We start from the raw sequence: 20820 nt of genomic DNA on the forward strand, positions 1-20820 counted from the left end.
TATCAATTTGGGGTCCCAAATCAAGTTCATGACTGATAATTGCTCTCTTTAACAATTTCTAAGACATTATTATATAGTGAATAATCAAAAAATAATTAGGTTTTTTTAAAAATGGATGACATGACATTTTTTATGGATTGACTTTCATTTGCCAGTCATCTTCCCACTTTTGTATATTTGACAGGTCTTTTAAGTTTATCTGAGTCATTACTTATTACTGACTGTTCTGTACAGCAAGCAGTCATCGGCAAAAAAATCTAACACTGCAGTCAACATGTTCAGGTAAATCATTAATGAAAAGTAAAAATAAGATAGATCCCAGGATGGTCCCTTGAGGACCACCAGATTCTACTGCTAATTTAGATGATGTGGCACCATTTAGAAGTACTTGTTGTCTGTTATGTAAGAAGATGGATATAGCGCCAGCCTCAGGATTTCTGTCGTAGTGCCTCAGCATAATTTGATCGACAACGGAGTGCCTCTCTCGGCTGACCTTTTGTAGCTATAATGTTTCTAGCAACTGGCTGTTTTGGTTGCGAATATCTTAAAAAGCGGATATCCCGAAACATAACAAATGCACCAGCGTACATGTATACCTAAAACAATATAGTAAATACTTTCAGAAATCACCAAAAGGTCTTCAGTAAGTGCAACCACACCTTTAAATTAGCTCTGGAAGGCACAGACAACAAAGGAACACGTACCGCGGTAACTGAACGATAGCAATTCTTCATAATCAAACTAAAAATTAAAACAGCAACTCAAAGACACAATTAAGACCAACCGTCTCCTGACTGTGGACAGGCGCATGGAATCTGCGGTGGGGTTGAACTAGTTTAACGAGTCTTTTGCATGCAATCTATGTTACCCGATTTCTTCAACATGTCGTAGTTTTCATTTCGTCTACACCAAACTTGACTTTTTATGAGCAGTTTGGCGGGTGTTTCTAGAAAAGCAGAGGACGCCCAGGCCCTACAGGAGCATTTAGTCCATTAATCCCTTTTGGGATTCAGTGTCCCGAGCTGTTTTCTGATTTGGCCGTCAGTGTGCAGCCAAATCAGAAAATAGCTCCGGACAGGGGATTAGTGGTCCATATACTCCCAGTTTTTAGTGGAGTCCGCGTTGCACATTTACTTTTGTTGCTTAGAACGTATTATTTTGGCTATTTTCTGTTCTTTGTTGTGTGTGTATGTTTTCCATGTCTGGTCTTTTACCGGGATTACATTTGATTTCCGCTAGAAGCTTGGTTCCATTAATTACTCCCCTCCCAAAAAAAAATAAATAAATAACATAAAAAAAATTATAATAAGAAGAATAATCTTGCCTCGCTTTGCTTGGCCTTCAATTCCATTTACGGATACCCACATTTGAAAATCTAGGATTAGCCATACGAATAGTGACATAGACATAATCATCCATCTCTGATAAATTAAATAAATCCGGAACTAATATCTATACCGTACTTTCTTTCGTTTTAGAATTATCCAATCGGAACTACTCGGTCATTTCTCATCATCATTTGTATTTGATGAGTAGTTCCGATGGATGACTATCATCAGGTTCCCTGTTTCAACTGATGATATTTTCTGTTTTATTGTAATACCTAGAACCAGATAACCGGTACTTGGGTCAAGGTCAGTTCTCCTAAGCGTGAGGATCTGCTGTGCAGTGATTTTTCGGATTTTTACAAAATGAGCGACTACCACCGACCAGATGCCAAAACGCTCCAGACTCTTAAAGATATTGCAAATAAACTGAGAGTTCATAGTATTGAGTCAACCGACGCGAGTAATTCTGGGTAAGTAACAGATTTATTCATTTAATCTAAACAGTTAAACTTAAATTTCAACTTCAAGTTTAAATAGCCATGGATACAGTGACCATTCCCCCTCCCCCAAAAACTATAAGTGCGTTGTGTTAGTTGATAGTCATACTACTGTACTGTCGTGAGTGTAGTTGCAAGACTCTCAATATGGCTGTTTTCCGAAAATTCGATATGCATATTTTACATTTAGTTATCTCAAGGATTTTTTTAAGGTAGATTGTATATAGAGGTTCTTGTTATCACCATCTTTTAGATATACAGTCTTGATTACAAATCCAAATACAAAAACTTTATTTAGATTCGGTAATATAATTACAATTACATACAACATAACTTATGTTATAGTTAAAAGTGTATGTCATAAGCTTTTAACTGAATGAGAAGCAATGATTTGAGGAAGACATTTGCCTTAAGTGCGATCAAAGCATTTAGTCAATTTTGGTAAATTTGATTTAAGATAATTTAATCTGTGGGAGACGGCAAAAGATAATCCAAATATTTGTAATTTTATCAGTCAAACATTTCTGGGATCGGCAAAGAATGCCTTGTTTTCCCACAACTTTAAGTAGATTTTTTGAAAATGTCAGAGGAGTTCCTATCAAATAATGTGGGTCTTCGAAACGTTGAATCTAGAAGGTGTTTTGACTCCATTTCAAAGCTTTATTAGATAGAGATGTAGTGTTTTTCTTTGACCAAAGTTTCTCAAGCGGTCAGTATGATAAAATATTTGATGAGTTTCGCTGTCTTAATATTTTTGGTTGGTTATCTCCCATGTTCTGGTGCTAATGTCACTTGCACTGAAACTGAAAAATTACCTATATATAACAGGACCTAATGTAGACACCAAAGACAAGGAGAACTTATAGATAATTTACTATAACTTCTGTTTCAAAAATAACAATATTGACATTTTTGTCTATGAAATCTATCACAAACTTCTCCCTGTCAAAGATAAATAGGAGAAGTGAGCAAAAACAAGGAGAAGTTTTACTCACTTCTTTCTCTAGGTGAGGCCTATACATGTTAAAAAGTTAACCCAGGTTTTTGGCTTTTACATGTCCTTGTGTTACATGTAAGTATATACTATTTAAGGAACAATTTAAATGGACATAAATATTTTTTTTCATAACAGCTATGGTTTTTCCAGTGTTTATCATCATTGATGAAAATTTATAACCACATTTTGTCACCTGAAATCTCTGAATGTATAAGAATGTATTGATTGTAAGACATCAAATGTTTAAGTGACAAAAAGAAAGCAAATCCAGGTTTGCCCACATTTGATTGAATCATTAATCAATCAGTTAAACAAACAAGACGGATGATTGTTCATTGATCGTATACATGTACATTGTATAGTCTTGCATATGTGTGTGTGTACCTGTATAGAGTTGTTAAGTTTGGAAAACATTTTACATTGAGTGAATTGGGGAAACACTCTAGACTTTAACAGTACTTGAGCCAAGATGACAATAAAATGTAAAGGGTAAGCACAAAAATAAGGGTAGGTAGTAAGGGCTTTTTATACCTTTTTTCAAATAAGGCCCCTGTCCCTGAGATCAGGAATTTTTTCATCAATTGGGGTAAAAAAGTAACAAATAAAATCTATTGTGAGACATACATGTAACCAATATTGGATACCTTTTATTTTCCAACCGATTGAAGATAATGGCTGCTGTAAAAAGTCGTAAATTGAAGAATAAACACATTTGTTTCCCCAGTCTGAAAATTGCTCTGGATAAACTGTGACAATAACGATTTGCTGACTTATCAATAAAAAATGAGTTTCATTCTACCAACAGATAAAATAATTGACAATTTTCATATTGCTTGCTTCAGTTGGGATAAATTTTAGGAAAAAAAGACACTTTTTGTCATTGGGAATAGGGCCGATAATCGGCGGTAAATCAAGGTAGAAAAAGCCCTGGGTAGGGTAACAAAAAACAGACATATTTTTTTTTTTTTGCCTCAGCTAAAATTTTGCTTTAACAAACATGTGGAGTAAATATCAATTTGTTTAGTAGTGATGTGCAACTTCCACGTGTAATTTCAAAGTCAGATATCTCACTTTCCTATTTCTCATAGAACTGTTTCATTTCACCAACATTAGACATAAGAGATTTTTAGAATTTCATTTAGACAGTTGTAGTATTTTTTGCTAGTTTTCTACTAATTAACTTCAAATTTAAATTCATCAAATGATATAAATTTCTCTCCAGTTTTTTTTACCCACTTCTTAAAAGTTGGTGGTTTATGAAAATATATATGTAGTGATTATGTTGTTTATCCATTCATCCCAGGTATTGTGCACAATTTTTTCCTAACATCTTAAACTGGATTATGATAAAACTAACCAACTGGAAATAAGCTTTAATTGAAACGTGTGTGTTCATGATAACCTTGCCCTATTTTAACGTGAGGACTTAGTGTTTTTGGGGCATTAAATTATTGGAAAATAAAATATGGCCTCCTTAAAGTTCATTTGAAATTAGATACTGTATTTGAAAATTGATCAAATAAATTATCATAAAATTCGTGAGAAAGTAGAAATTATCCATCTGAAGGGATTTAAATCTTATTCATTTATCAAAATTTTAGAATCTTGATGTCTTGATGACAAGGTCTACTTAATTTGTGTATTGTCATGCATGTTGTAAAGACATAATAAATTATGAAAACTGGTGTGACAGATATATATTATTATACAAATGTATATAGGACTTACCAGTACAATATTACCTTTTATTGTTGAACATTTGGTATTAGCATTGATGGTTAATTTTAATAACAGAGTTCTTTGGTATAAAGAGCTAGCAAGATCTTCTGGTGTTGTCCACCATTCTGACACACTTTTGTATTCTCTACTACTCCCAAACTGTTTGATTAATTTTATCAGAAAAAGGCACTTGAATCTAACTGTGTGATAACTTTAATATTAATTGATTGATCTTTATAAAATTTTGTAACAAGGTTCCAAACCACAAAAAGAAAGTTAAGCATTGGTTTTGGGTGTTTTTGCTTCAACAGTTTAGAATTAGGGGCCAAAAACACTCATTTCATAGTATTATACTTTATAACTTAAGTAAAAGCATTAAGACATCTTAATATTATTCCACAATACTCCATGCCAAATAGACCAAACTAGGGTTGTTTTTTTTATTGACAATTTGGGAGTTGAAACTTTATCCATTAAGGAATGAAGGACTAAAGAGGGACCAGAAAAATGCATTTCCTTGATGTCCAGTCAATTACTTGACTTCAAGTAAAAGTATCTTGTTCAAATTATACCACAAGATGCCATATTACCAATAGAAAGTTTGGATTAATTGTGGGTGATTGTGACTTGATCCAATTAGAAATTTAGGGTTGGAAACAGGCCTAAAACAAGCATTTTCCTGATGTCTTGATCATTACTTTAGTGAAAGGGCATGGATCTCTTGAAAATTGTACCACAATGTGCCATACTTCCAAATGAAGACTAAGATTTATTTTGGAAAATGTGACTGACAACATATAGGATATATGGGCCAAAAAGAGACCTCATCAGTTTTGGTCAAATTCTTATCCTGTGTCAAATGTCTAATCACAATCAAAATTCAAAGCTGTATCAATCTCGAATGGTGTGTTCACTTTTGGCCTCTGCAGTCCTATTAAGCTGCTTTATGTAAAACATTTTATTTCAATACTTTTTCTTTAAAAGTAAGTAGTACAACAAGGATATGGATTTTGTTGAGTTACTAATTTTTCTATGTGCTGTTATCTATCTGGGGCAATCAGTAATAGGATGTTATTTTAACTTAAGAATGATTTTCCTGTTTCAAACAAAATAGATGTTCTTTACAGTTTAAGATTTATTTGATGTTATACAACGTAATGATAGCCTGATCTATGAATATTTGTTAAGGTCTATTGAAGACTTCATATTTTGCAATTCTAATATCTTGAAATTATGACATAAAATTGCCTTGTCATGTACCATTAGCTTTTTAATAAGATTGGGGTTAATGTTGAAATGCTGACAGAGGCTGACTTTTTGGCAAAGAAGCAAATAAACTACATTTTACTGATATGACAAGAACGTCAATTATTTTTTTGATAATTTCCACCAACAGTTTTTGAGTAACAGCTTTGAAATTTTTGTAGGATTTTAGTACTCCTAATGGAAATATGCATAACCATAAGTGTTCAATGGTCAAATTTTCTCAGAATTAGAGAGATATTTGAAAGAGTAATCAAGGGAACCAAAGTTATAGTTGTAATAATTGAACTTAACCACTTCATTATCTCAAAGATGGCTTGTCTGATCATTTCTTCCATTAGTTTTTGAACCATTTTATAGGATTTGTCTTCCTATAATGAATATAATAATGTGCATGACCAATAAGTTTGATTTAGATGAGATATTCCCAAATTTCATGATTTGTTTAAATAAAGGGCATTGAATAATCAAATATGTGAAATGGTTTACAAACACAACTTCAGTTTTGTAGGCTGTCCTATGAAGAATTTTTTTTTGTGAAACACATGCTTCAATGTAGAGTTACCTCACTTGTGACCTTTTGCAATAACTCTTTAGAAGTAATTGTCTGGGGAGAAATAATTGTCTTTTAACTAGGCTTTCAGAGGGAGCCACTGTTTCTGGATGGAGATTTTACATGTACAATGTAGGTTAAGTCTTACATTTTGCATGATGGCTGATATTGTACCACATTTTATGTTGGATTTATTTCAGATATGATACTAAAACCAAAATTGAATTCAATTCATCGAACATGTACAGAAGAATTTATTCTTAGCTCATATTTTGACATGTGTATTCTACATGTTCATGTATATTCTATATTGCAGCCATCCAACATCATGTTGCTCCATGGCAGAGGTTATGTCCGTATTGTTTTTCAAAACAATGAGGTATACCATAGAGGAACCTAGGGGTCCATCAAATGACAGATTCATCTTATCAAAGGTTAGTTTATTTAATAAGACGCTGTGGGAATAGGGAAAAATCCTCAGGAGCAAACTTCATTGCGTAAATTCTGATAAAAAAGATCAACAGGAAGTGCAATTTACTTGTTCCTTTCAACTATGAGTAGAATTAACTTTAAATGGCATTTCTTTTAACCCCAAAACCCACACCCACAAAACAATCATGGAATTAAGATTAACTGAAATAGGACAAATCAACCACCTAGTCAATTCATTGGCTTTTCTGAATATACATTGTAATGCATTATTGCCCTTGTTTACCATTTGTTGACAGATTTTTTTTAGTAGTAGACACTCTCTGAAAAGTCCTTTAATCCTGACTTGCTGGTAGTGCTGATGGTATTGTCATTCTTTAAAATATGTTCTGAGCTAGTTTTCAGTAACTGCGATCATTTTTTAAGTTTATTTTGATCTCATTTTGTCTTTAATGTATATGGTGTTTGTTGAGTTATTCCATGGAGAGAATTGGATGTATTTTAGTGAATTTTATGGTGTGTTTGTTTGTAGTTTCAGTTATTAGTGCCCAACCGGCAACTTTCGTGGAAGAGAAATTTAGGTTTGCACTCAGTCCATCCGTCCGTCAGCTGAGAGGCCATGTGAGCTATTACCATCACTTGGCATCCATCATAGTCGCCATCGTAACAATTTTTCTTAACTCTTCTCCTCTGACAGTACTTGACCAATTGAACCAAACTTGGTATGAATGTTCCTTGGGGTATCCTGCATAGAACTGGTGTGGGGATTTTTTATCCTTCAAAAAAACATGGCCACTGTTACAAAAAAGAGAACATAAGGTCAGACAGTAGTTTTTCTCATATATCTCCAAACCGTTAGTCAGCTGAATTCTGACAGAGGGAAAAAAGTGTTTAGCATTATGAGATCTACCTGTGGTCAAATTACCGTTTATTAACTCTTTTAAGCCATATTTGAATTATTGCTCTTTTTGCTATTTTTAATGTTAATGCCATTACTAGAAATAAAATGTAGGGGTCAGACAGTAGTTTTCACAAATTATATCTCCAAAACTGTTAGGTTTAGCCAAATTCTTTCAATTACTGAAATGATCGTTATGATAAGTCCTACCAAATTCTTCTCGAGTCAAAATTGTTGGACAACTCCTTGTTAAATTTATTGCCCTTGTCTTGAAAGGCAAAATATAACCAGATGAGCGATTCACACTTTTTTCTTCATGCTTGCAGATATCAAATTGATATTGGTACATTGCTTTACGATGACTAGTTACAGATTAAATTTTGTTCCAGTCTGTTGCTTTTTTTGCGGAGTTGCTGCCATGTAATAACTCAGTTTTTTCATGCTTGCAGATATACATTTGATATTTGGTACATTGCTTTACCATGACAAGTTACAGTTCAAGTTTAAATTTTGTTCAGGTCTGTTGATGTAATGCTGAGTTATGGCCCCTGGACTCAGAAAATTCATGTAATAACTCAGTTTTCCTCTCTTTTTGTGTCATCCTTGCAGATATACATTAAATATTTGGTACAATGCTTAACCATGACAAGTTACAGATCAAGCAGGAATTTCGTCTGGTCTGCTGTTGGACTTACCACAGACTCAGTTTTTCACACTTCTCGTTAACAAATTAAGCATCAAGTTTGCATTCTGTTCAATTTCTTCCATAGGGAACTTTCTATTGTCATGCATTAATTCTCAGAATGCTTGTCTTTTTACCTTATAATAAAGGGGAATCGTTACGGGTTTTTAAAACTAGTTTTACTCCACCACAGACATGGGCATGTCCACAGTCAGGCAAGGTAGGTCGTTTATGTGTTTTTAGCTCACCCGTCCGTCGTCGTTAACAATTTTTGAAAACTCTTCTCCTCTGAAACTACCTGACCAATTGGAACCAAACTTGGTATGAATGTTCCTTAGGGTATCCTGCATAGAACTGTTGTGAGGATTTTTGATCCGTTGAAAAACATGGCCGCCGGTACTAAAAATAGAACATCGGGGTCAGACAGTACTTTTTCACATACATCTCCAAAACGGTTAGGTTTAGCCAAATATTGACATGTGGGTAAAAGTGTTTAGCATGATGAGATCTATCTGCGGTCAAATTTTTATTTTAATCTATTAAGCCATGTTGGAGTTATTGCCCTTTTTCAACGTATTTTGCTATTTTTTATGTTATTTCTTTCAAAAATCTTCTCCTCTGACACTATTTTACTAATTGAAACAAAACTCAGTATAAGTGTTCCTTGGGGTATCCTGCATAGAATTGAAGTGGGTTTATTTGATCTGTTGAAAAACATGGCCACTGTTACTAAAAATAGAACGTAGAGGTCAGACATAATTTTTCGTATATATCTCCAAAACGGTTAGGTTTAGCCAAATTCTTGCAGTAGCTGAAATGATTCTTATTTCTAGGACTATAAAAGTCTTCCGGCATAAAATTTTTTCAGTCCCCTTCTTATAAGAGTTATTGCCCTTGACAGTTTTCAGCCAATGTCTTGAAAACTATGATAGATTTAGACTTTCATTTACTGAAATGATCCTTATGATAAGTCCTATCAAAGTTTTCTTGAGTCTAAATTGTTGGACAACTTCTTGTTTAATTTATTGCCCTTGAAAGGCAAAATTCAACCAGGTGAGTGATTCAGGCTCCTGGGAGCATCTTGTTTTGTCATTGTATTACTTTTTAGTTTTACAGCATTTTGAAGAGGTGTCATCATTCTGTTACTGTGGGTTTATTACTTTTGTTGTCTGGACCATTCTGACCATTCAAAGGTGTTTTTACTCTTGTTGAGGAACGTTTGGTGATCTCTGAAATTATTTACTGTTTTGTATTTAGGTTACACGCTGATGAATTTGTTGCATTTCGCCATATCTGTTCTTTTTTCTATGATGAAAGAAGTTACAATTAGGGTTATGGTTTACATCAGTAGTCTCTTGTCATGTCATCATGAAACTCTACACACATCATTATGTAATCCTTGTAATATATGTTTACAGTTCACTGATTTTATTTACATTTAGATGTCTTGTTGCAGTCTGATTGAATTATGTATGTTGAATTCCTTTTTTCACTTGAACAATAGTATGTTTTATCAACTTTAATAGGCTTTGTGGTCAAAATAAATATCTCCATTTCTTCTTCTTCTTCTTGTTTTTCTCATTCAGAAATCTGTCCAGTTTATAATTATTAACCTTGGTCATAGATCTTTGACATGTGCCAGTGGGCAGTTGGTGTATCACTATGTTGACCTTCACCCTTCGCCTCAAGTGTTAACTTTATGGACTTTCTCAGGAAAAAAATTCTTGTTTGACTTCTTTATTTATACATTTTCACTTCACAAATTATGGGATATTAATTTACCCCTATTTGTCCATTCATTAATCTGAATAGGGAGTACATGGTTTGCCTTTACAGTGTTTGAAATACAGGTTGGAAATTGTGTAGGATGTTTATAAACATGTTAGTGGTATGCAGGGCTAAAGGGTTTTGATTTTCTTATATAAAAATTAGATAGTTGAATTCAGCATTTTCAATATACAATAAGGTTACATGGCTTGTTTTGTGGATATCCTTGTTTTTCCTATTGATCCCAACTTTTGATAAAAGATATTGTATTACATGTATATGTGTGGGTGAATCATTTGTGTCTCCCAAAAAAAAATTCTACTAGAAGCTTTTTTGTAAAATGCATTCTCCAATATAGAGTTTGCAAGCATCTCATTTTTTGTCTTTTGACGTGCACTTTACGTCTTTTACATATGGATGTGACATCATATCTAGTTGTTGCACCTCCTGTCATAGTAACCTCTATTTGACCTTGAAGTCTGGCTTCAAGTTCTATGTAATCATTGATTTTTCAACACCTACCATAAGTTTTGAAGACCATTCTTATTTTATTCTTTCGTCTTTTTTAATACATTAGATCATAAGGGTGTTAGTGAAACATCATAAGACTGTGTGTGTGTGTACCATGATGAACTGGGTGTGACCTTTACTTTTGACCTAAGCTCATAACTATGATTGTACTGTTTTCGAATTATCCTATTTATTCTGCTTTTGATAAACATGTACAGTAATGAATTAGGGATTTGGACTTCAGTTAGAGTGTATTTAATCAATTCCTACTGGTTTAGATTTGTTTATTGTTTCTGTAAAATGTAGCACAAATGTTCATTTATGGATTTTAACTATTTTTTTTTAGTATTAAATATTGAAAAAAAAAATTTCTGGTTTGGGTAAATAGCTCACTTTGTAGATTAAATGTCTACCTCTCTTAATTTTTTTTATGTCAAACACTGTTTAAACTAGTATGTACAATTTATTACTAATACTTACATTAACTATAATTTTGCAGCACTTTCATGTAATTTATATATGAATTTTTATTATGATAAAATTAGACTTAACTGCATTATCTTTCTGAAAGGGACATGCAGCACCTATTTTGTATGCAGCATGGGCAGAAGCTGGATTGTTTAATGCAGCTGATCTGTTGAACCTACGCAAGCTGGAGAGTGACCTAGAGGGACATCCTACACCTGTAAGTTACTGTTATTGATTAAATAACCAGCCAAGCAGATGCTTGGCTCAATATTTTTGGCTTCTTTTATTCCAGTCAGAGACAATCAACTTTAAACTTATAAGCTACTCATGAATTGTAAACAAGATGAAGTGTTCAGAATTTGAAGTAGAAATTTAAGATTTTTCTCTTTTTTTTTTTATTTTTAAAAATATAAAATACACATGGTTTTATACTAATTGGTATTTAGAAATAAATAATTTGATCCAGCCTACCTCAAAATTTTGCTGGGTTTTTTTTCTCATATTATTATTAATATAACTTGGTACAGAAAAGATAGAAAAAGTAATTTACTTATTAAGAAAACAATTTTCATATTTTCAGAGATTGAATTTTGTTGATGTTGCTACAGGATCTCTCGGACAAGGATTAAGTTGTGCTGTTGGGATGGCCTATATGGGCAAATACATAGACAAAGCTAGGTAAAAGCTGCATACATGTTTAAACATACATAACTATAATTTTGGATTGTTTGTTTGTTGTTTCAAAATTCTCTTTAAAGTTTTTCATTAAAACATTTGATTTTCTTTTATTTTATGTTAAATAAAAAATGTTACATAAAAAAATTTGTTGTGAAAAAAAATCCCATTTGACATAAATTTTCCAAAGAATGGTTCATGAATGGTATCAGTTACATTTTTCTAATGTATTTCATAAAGCACAGTTGATATATGTATCTATTTACAACTGGTTTAAGTTTAACTGCAATATTGGATATCAGTTTTAAGTAACAATTCACATAGGACAATGTTGTATAGTGAAGCTTCCTATGCTACATGTATGTTACATTGAAAGATCTTGAAGGTATATATCTACTACTAAATTATTTTCAATACAGTTATAGAGTGTATTGTTTGATGGGTGATGGTGAGAGCGCTGAGGGTTCAGTTTGGGAAGCCATGGCCTTTGCTAGTTACTACAAACTTGACAACCTTGTTGCTGTTTTTGATGTCAACCGTCTAGGTCAAAGTGAGCCAACCAGTCTTCAACATGATATGGCTACTTACAAGGCTAGAGCTGAAGCCTTTGGGTAACATACTTTTCTTTTATGTTTAAGTCTTTTTAGAATACACCCCATCTGTATGCTAAAGTGATTTTGTCATTAATTCAATTAAAACAACAAAAATAATCTGTCAAGGATTTTTCACATATAGATTTTTTACTTGAGAATCATGGTAAGAAGCAATCTTTATAAAAATCAACAAGAAGTGATTCATGCATGTCAAAAACCTACCAAATTTATTTTTATTTCTTAAGCAGAAACACTTACAGACCACATAACCACTCATAGTTTGTCATATAGTGGTATATTAGTTGTGTATGAAATCACCTCTACAATTGGCAGTGTCTGAATTTCATAAGGATTTGTACTTAAATAGTTCTAAAATAGTATTTTCTATTAGACAATTCTGAAAAATGTGATAAAATACTGTATCCATTTTTGTTATTTGAGTTTATGATATGTTTTATGTAATTGGCTACAATTCTTTTATTTTTAGATTTAATACATATGTTGTGGATGGTCTATCCTCTATTTTTAGATTTAATACATATGTTGTGGATGGTCTATCCTCTATTTTTAGATTTAATACATATGTTGTGGATGGTCAATTCTCTATTTTTAGATTTAATACATATGTTGTGGATGGTCTATCCTCTATTTTTAGATTTAATACATATGTTGTGGATGGTCAATTCTCTATTTTTAGATTTAATACATATGTTGTGGATGGTCATGATATAGAGGCTCTGTGTAAAGCTTTCCATGATGCCTCTACTGTTGCAGGGAAACCCACCTGTCTGATTGCTAAAACATTTAAAGGGAAGGGTATCCCAGGTAAGAAGACCCTTCCTTAGAATTAGGATGTTCATTGATTTATCCTCATGATTACTAGTTTTGATATATTATTAATTAAAACCACAATGGCTGCCAATGATCAAACACAATATAAAATAAGTAGTCAAATTAAGCAATGTTAAATGTTTAGTTTGTCAGTGATTTCTATGAATTTACATTCAGACTGATTGTTCTTACTAGTCTGTTTTCATTATCAGACAACCGAATACTTTCCTAAAAAAAAAAAAAAAAACAGTATTTTAATTTTTTAAAATTTACTTTCTATTGTGACATCTCCAAAAAAAAATATCTAGATTTATTTATCTTAACAGAAAGTATCCATTTCTATAAATCGTGAAATGTAGTAGCATGCTATTATTAACTGAAGATCTCAACAAATTTCTTTATATGGAGAAGCAATGTTGATGAAAGAGAACCATTCTTGTAATTGTTAAAATGACAATTCAGTTTAATACTTGGATTTTCTTATACTTACATTAAGGTATTGAGGACCAAATGAACTGGCATGGAAAAGCCTTAGGAAAAGAGTCAGCCAATGCCCTTAAGGCTATTAAAGAAAACATAGCCAATCAGGGACCCCATGGATTAAAGCCTGGTACAGTTGTCAATGATGCTCCAGTTGTCAATATCAGAAATGTACAGCTGTCTGAACCCCCAAGCTACCAGAAAGGACAAATGGTGAGATTTGAAAATAACCTTGTTATTTTTATGGTAATATTCAAAGAGTGTAAGTTGTTTGTTTTGTCAGTGACAACCATGTTGACTGTACTACTCTAACTGGTCTGTGGCCAAAGTCTCCAGCATTAACTGGGATGATTATTTAATTTGTTTTAAAAATGGTAAGCTGATTTTTCGTTTACAAGTGTAGCATGATATGTAACATATCCAGTTCATAAGTTTTGTTTTGATCCAAAATTTCAGTACTTAGACTTCATACTATAAGAATATTTAAATTAGGTTTAGACATTATTATTATTTATTCTGAAAACATTTTTAGCTCACCTTGCTAAAGGCCATCACATGGCATCAATCGTCATCTTGCATATATCTCCAAAACCATTAAATTTAGCCAAATTCTGATAGTGTTCAGCATGATGAGATCTATCTGATGTCAAAGTTTCATTTTAATCTATTAAGCCTTGTTGGAGTTATTGTCCTTTTTCCACCTTTTTTTGCTATTTTTTATGTTATTTTTTTTTTAAATCTTTTCCTTAGATACTATTTCACCAATTGTAACCAAACTTGGTATAAATGTTCCTTGGGGAATCTTGCATAGTACTGATGTGGGGATTATTCAACCATGGAAACACATGGCTGTTGTTACTAAAAATAGAATGTAGGGGTCAGACAGAAGTTTTTTGCATATTATATCTCCAAAACCGTTAGATTTAGCCAAATTTTTTCATTGGCTGAAATGATCCTTATTATAAGGCCTACAAAAGTCTTCAGGGATAAAAGTTGTGAGGTGACTCGTTGTAAGAGTTATTCCCCTTGAAAGGTGAAAAATGACGTCCTTTTCTTTTTTTTTTTTTTTTTACAGTTTTCAGCCAATATCATGAAAACTATGATCCTTATTTTAAGTGCCATCTAAGTCTTTTTGAGTCAGAATTGTTTGACAATATCTTGTTAAATTTATTTCCCATGAAAGGCAGAATTTAACAAGGTGAGCGATTCAGGGTCCTGGGAGCCTCGTCATACTTGCAGTTTGCCATTACTGTATAAAAATATACTTGATCCATAAACTGTGTAATCAATTTAATTTATGTGGTCTTATTTTCATGCATTTTCTTAAATGAATCTATTCATTGGTTTTAATTTTTAAGTTTGAAAATTTACTCAAGATTTCACATATGAAAAAAAAAATACCGGTAGCAGTAATTACCTAGGTACAATATTCCACACTTATTATTAAACCTGCTCAGTGAGTGACTGGTATATTGGAATGGCCTTGTCTGTCTGTCATTCTGTCTGTCCTCTGTCTGTTTCTTCCCAATGGGTTGATAAATTTCAAATTTAGATTGTGGGTGATTAGCCTTGTACCAATTGGGCATATGTTAAGCCATTTTGGTTTGATATCAACTTTCTCCATGAGTGGGGGTGATGCCTAGCAAGACAATGTTTGTCCTCTATGAAAACTACTACATTAACAGTGAAAGTTCTGTCAAACTTTTATATAAAGCCCATAACACCTCTAATGTTCAGGATTTGCAGAATGTTTTATTTTTTTTATTATTTTCATCAACAGATAGCAACAAGAGCTGCTTATGGAACTGCCTTGGTGAAAATAGGAAAGAATAATAATCGAGTAGTAGCTATGGATGGGGATGTGAAGAATTCAACATTTTCAATCAAGTTTAAGGTATCTGTGTATAAACAAGGTTGAGTCAATATGAAGGGTCTTTTTTCTATGGAGGATTATTTCTAATACGGTCGACTCCACTTAATCACATATCACTTTATTGCATATTTCGGTTATTAGCATAATTTTCTCCTGCACAAAACCATTTCCTATTATTCTATTAGGGAAAAAATCGCTTATTTGCATAGGCCTTGGAGGTGCATTCAAAAAATTAACTTTTTTTCATCTTCTTAACTACTGAAGTTCCATTAAATTTTAGCTAGATTTTTAAGCTCATACATTATTTATAAATATACTATGAAATTATTACTTGCACTAGTAATTATCTACATACAGACCTGTCTTTTTTTTCTTCAGAAAATCTCTCATCTCCCTCTTAACTCAACCAAATCAAACTTGTTAATTCTTTAGGATGCCAATTTTGATTACAACTTGTATAATTTTTACCTCAAAAGTGTAAAAACTAAAAGACAAATTAATAATAGAAATGTGACAAGAAATTAAAGTGTATTGGTTTTTTTTTTTTTTTGGAAAAATTACCCCCTGTAAAATTACCCGTGTCTGATTTGTATAAAGACTGTTATAAAGATAAGCTATGATTTTCTTTTGTATTATAAAATGAACTGGTATGTAATGATGCGAGTAGATTTACTGGATAAATAACTCTATATCAATCTGACTTTCACAGGAGGCATTCCCAGACAGATTTATTGAGTGTTTCATCGCAGAGCAGAACTTAGTAGGAGCTGCTATAGGCTGTGCTTGTAGAGATAGATCTGTTGTGTTCGTCAGTACCTTTGCTGCTTTCTTCTCCAGAGCTTTTGATCAGATCAGAATGGGTGCTATATCTCAGACTAATGTCAACTTTGTTGGATCACATGCTGGTGTTTCTATTGGTAAGTATAAAGTGTAGAAGTTTGTGACATAATTCAGCCTATATTCAGTTGGCAATTTGTATGTCTGTAATATGAAACAAGATGTATGATTATTTGGTGATATCATGAGACATAGACATTTTGTAGTGATGAAAAAAATCAGTTGTGAGTTTATTTTCTCTAGGTTCTGGAATGTACACACTTTAGTTGATGATAAACAAATAAGACAAAGCTCATTTTAACAGTTCTTTATTTTATGAATTCTGTGATATTTTTAGCTCACCTGGCCTTTGGCCAGGTGAACTATTGCCATCACTTGTCATCCGTTGTGGTCATCGTTAACAATTATGCAAAACTCTTCTCCTGTAGAACTACTTGACCAATTGTAACCAAACTTGGTATGAATGTTTCTTTGGGTATCCTGCATAGAACCGTTATGGGAATTTTTGATTCGTCGAAAAACATGACAGCCGTTACTAAAAATAGAACATAGGGGGTCAGACAGTAGTTTTTCACTTATATCTCCTTAACTGTTAGGTTTAGCTGAATTATGACTGGGTAAAAGTGTTCAGCATGATGAGATCTATCTCTGGTCAAATTTTGGTTTTAATCTGTTAAGCCATGTTGGAGTTATTGCCCTTTTTCAACAATTTGTGCTATTTTTAATGCTATTTCTTTCAAAAATCTTTTCCTCTGACACTACTTGACCAATTGAAACCAAACTTGATATGAATGTTCCTTGGGGTATACTGCATAGAACTGATGTGGGAATTTTTGATTTGTCGAAAAACACGGCAGATGTTACTAAAAATAGAACATAGGGATCAGACAGTAGTTTTTCACATATATCTCCAAAACCGTTTATTCAAATTCTTTCAATAGCTGAAATGATCCATATTATTAGGACTACAAAAGTCTTCAGTCTCCTTGTAAGAGGTATTGCCCTTGAAAGGGGGAAAATGAAAAATTTTAATAGTTTTCAGTCAATATCTTGAAAACTATGATAGATTAAAAGAAACTTTCAATTGTTGAGAAGATCTAATGATAAGTCCTACCAAAGACTTCTTGAGTCAAAATTGTTGTTCAAGTTCTTGTTAAATTTAGTGCCTTTGAAAGGCAAAATTCAACCTGGTGATCGATTCAGGCTCCTGGGTACCTCTTGTTTGACCTTAGTGGCATTTATAATGAATGTGTTGCCATTCTATTTTACCATAGTATCTTGCTTAGATTTCATTATTTGCAATTTAATTCATTTCTTAACTTTTTATTGCCTCACAATCTTTCGTTGTAATACATATGAAAACAGGGCTATATTCTCATCAAAAAGAACATTTTTTTTTTCAAAACATAAACATAGTTTACATGATTTGTAAGTATGTACTTTGAAATAAACAATATTTAACTTCCTTGAGTATGTAACTGGTTGCTTCCCTTTTGAATGATAATAATTCCAGTGGTAATGATCCTATATCACAGGTGAAGATGGCCCATCACAGATGGCATTAGAAGACTTATCAATGTTCCGTAGTATACCGGGATCAACTGTGTTCTATCCTAGTGATGCTGTATCTACAGAGAGAGCAGTAGAACTAGCAGCCAATACGCCAGGAGTAACATTCATCAGGACAAGTAGACCCAATACTACAGTTAGATATGATAATGATGAGCCATTTGCTATTGGTAAAGCAAAGGTCAGTTTACTTATGAAATTTTAATAAGAAGTTATGTGATGCAGTTAAATGCTGTCATATAAAAAGCAAAATAAAACAGTCACGTAATAATAAGGCTAAAGCTTTATATAGGTATGCTATGTTGTTGAATTTAATTTCAGGCTCAAGCCATGTCAACTTTTTAAAACAATATTTTGCAACAGTTTTCTCAGCAACTACAAATAACAGCCTCTTGTTATTTTGGCAGCAGCTTTAATTAAGTATGCCCTTTTGCAGGGTTTATTGTCCTAGCGATGCAATTTTGAAAGGTTTCAGTGTGAATCATTGAAAACTAATTTTGAAGGCAATTTTATTAGGATGAATTTCTTTTGCCACAATAGGGTAGCTGAGTAAACTTATATCTATGTATATTTACTATGTGTTATAATGTTTTATAGGTTGTTAGACAGAGTAACAATGATGCTGTGACAGTAGTAGGCTGTTGTGTTACCCTCGAGGAAGCCCTTAAAGCAGCTGATAAGCTGGCTGCTGATGGTGTCAATATCAGAGTTATTGATCCATTCACTGTCAAACCTATTGATACTGAGACTATTATCAATTCTGCCAGAGCTACAGGTGGAAAGATAATTACTGTCGAGGATCATTATCCATTTGGTATGTTTAGAATAGAAGCCAAGAGGAAGCTGATATTCAAACTGAAGAGCATTTAACTCTCATATTATTGGTTATTATTTCAGTGCATGTTCACAAGATGAAAAGAAGCAATGAATATATAATACATAGATTTGCTCTTAATTATTTAAGATGTAGGCAACCCATGAGAAATCTAAAATGAAAATCCTAATAATGAGTTTGACAAGAATGGTACATATGTTTAAATTTGTGCTAGGGAAATTTTTTTTATCTTCTGACTTAACATTTTATACATGTATCACCATTTACCCATCTTGATCTTGATGTCTCTTAAACACTATTTTTTCCAGGTGGAGTTGGTGAGGCTGTTTGTTCAGCAGTCAGGGAATGTAAAGATATAACGGTGAAAATGTTGGCTGTACAAGAAGTTCCAAGAAGTGGCAAGTCTGCAGAATTAATTGAAAAATATGGAATAAGTGCTAATTGTATCGTTAAAGCTGTGAACCAAGTCCTGTCTCAATGAAAGAGAATATACTGTGTTATGAACAGATCTTAAATCTTTTCAATATGATAATTTCTCCTTTGTGGGGTACCTACAAAAGTACTTGTGTCTTTTATTTTCTTTGTGTCGCATAAATGTCTTTCGAATCTAAATATAATCATTTTAGTTAACCAATACCTAAGAGTGGTATATTTAATATGTTATAATCAGGATTGTAGATATAAAGTAAAATTTTATGGATGTAAATGTACTATGTTAAATATTATCTTTTTAAAATCATTATGGACTGTGTTCAAGTTGAAATCATCTTGTATCACAACTTTATGTAAATCATGGCACAATTTGCCCTATATTTAATAATAATGCTGATGTTTTTTTTCTGCAGCATCTGCAGCAGTAAGTGCAAATTGTTTATGAAATCATCATGAGTGCTATGTCATTTATTGTTATCAGTTTGAAATTACTACCTTGAAAAAATCATGTTTTAATTAAATCATGTAAACTGTTAATGATATATTGTAATTGTAACAATAAAGTATTTCTTTGTTATTTCTGTTGTTAAAGCCGAGAAGGTCAGTGTATGCCTATAAAAATCATAAAAGGCCTGTCTTAATTACTGTTATTTCCAGAGAAAACAATTCTGGTCATTTTTATGTATTTCGATATTACTTTTAATATTGGGCTCTTCCATTAAAGGAAGTAAACAACTACAGTCTTCACCTTAGTATATAACAGCTTGTAAAATAGCAGGTGATAAACTGATTTGATTCTACCTGTTTGTCCATCATACTTTTGATATCAACTCTTGATGGAATTAAATGAAACTTAGCATGTTTAAAAGGTATCTAAAGTATGTATTACTATTGCAGATCTAGAGGTGGCACCCTCCTTTTACTGGAAAATTTGTTTTTCATGTGGAAAATTGACAAAAATTGTAAATAATGTACTAGTACCCCCTTCTTCTCATGGATTCTGGCTGGCACCCCACCTTTTCAAAGTGTCTTGATCCGCCCCAGTATTACTGGGCATCGTCTCTTTGCACCAATTAGATAAAAAAATCCTAGTTAAATTGCACCCAAAAAAATTCCATGTCCTTTTCAGCCAGAAAAAAGACTACCTTTAGCACCAAATACAGTAAGGAAATTAAATATGAGAAAGGTAAAAATCTAATGTAAAACGATAATAAAATAAACATGACGGGTTAGAAATGAATAAATTAAAGATAAGAAACATAAAAAAATATATCTATATATTTAAATATGTATCCAGGATAAAAAAAAACTTTATTATAATTATTTATTTTTTCTTTATTTTTATTTTAATTTTATAATTCTTGAATAAGATCTAATATTTGTTATCCGAACCTTACCAGACATATCTGGATTAGTCTATGTATCTATGTAGTGACCAGTTGATCTGATCAGGAGAAATGGATGTCAATATTAGGAAGATTGAGTCAAACACAGGAAAGCGAGACTAAATGAATAAATGAATAAATGACTGATTTATTTCTTATATTTTTATAATTATAAAAGAGATGAACAACCACTTATAAA

General features: G+C 32.4%; 1 protein-coding gene across 1 annotated transcript; it reads left to right on the forward strand.

Annotated features, from left to right (window-relative positions):
- The first annotated feature begins 1622 nt into the window (after window positions 1-1622).
- LOC148629035 (transketolase-like protein 2) lies at window positions 1623-19813 on the forward strand. Its single transcript, XM_088542806.1, has 12 exons — window positions 1623-1798; window positions 6674-6791; window positions 11215-11328; window positions 11692-11789; window positions 12206-12397; window positions 13077-13204; window positions 13707-13903; window positions 15471-15584; window positions 16273-16480; window positions 17936-18150; window positions 18567-18783; window positions 19113-19813. The coding sequence occupies exons 1-12, from the start codon at window positions 1692-1694 to the stop codon at window positions 19283-19285; spliced, it is 1881 nt and encodes a 626-aa protein (XP_088398932.1). The 5' UTR covers window positions 1623-1691; the 3' UTR covers window positions 19286-19813.
- The last annotated feature ends 1007 nt before the right edge of the window (window positions 19814-20820 follow it).

Source organism: Perna viridis, chromosome 1 (assembly GCF_037379345.1).
Source record: "Perna viridis isolate PV_CMFRI_1.1 ecotype Kerala chromosome 1, ASM3737934v1, whole genome shotgun sequence".
In the NCBI taxonomy this organism is placed as follows: Eukaryota; Metazoa; Mollusca; class Bivalvia; order Mytilida; family Mytilidae; genus Perna; species Perna viridis.

Coding starts and splice junctions, on each gene's coding strand:
- LOC148629035 (XM_088542806.1), top strand. CDS start 1,692: ATGAGCGACTACCACCGACCAGATGCCAAAACGCTCCAGACTCTTAAA. Junction 6,792..11,214: donor ACAGATTCATCTTATCAAAG/GTTAGTTTATTT, acceptor TCTTTCTGAAAG/GGACATGCAGCACCTATTTT. Junction 18,784..19,112: donor CGAGGATCATTATCCATTTG/GTATGTTTAGAA, acceptor TATTTTTTCCAG/GTGGAGTTGGTGAGGCTGTT.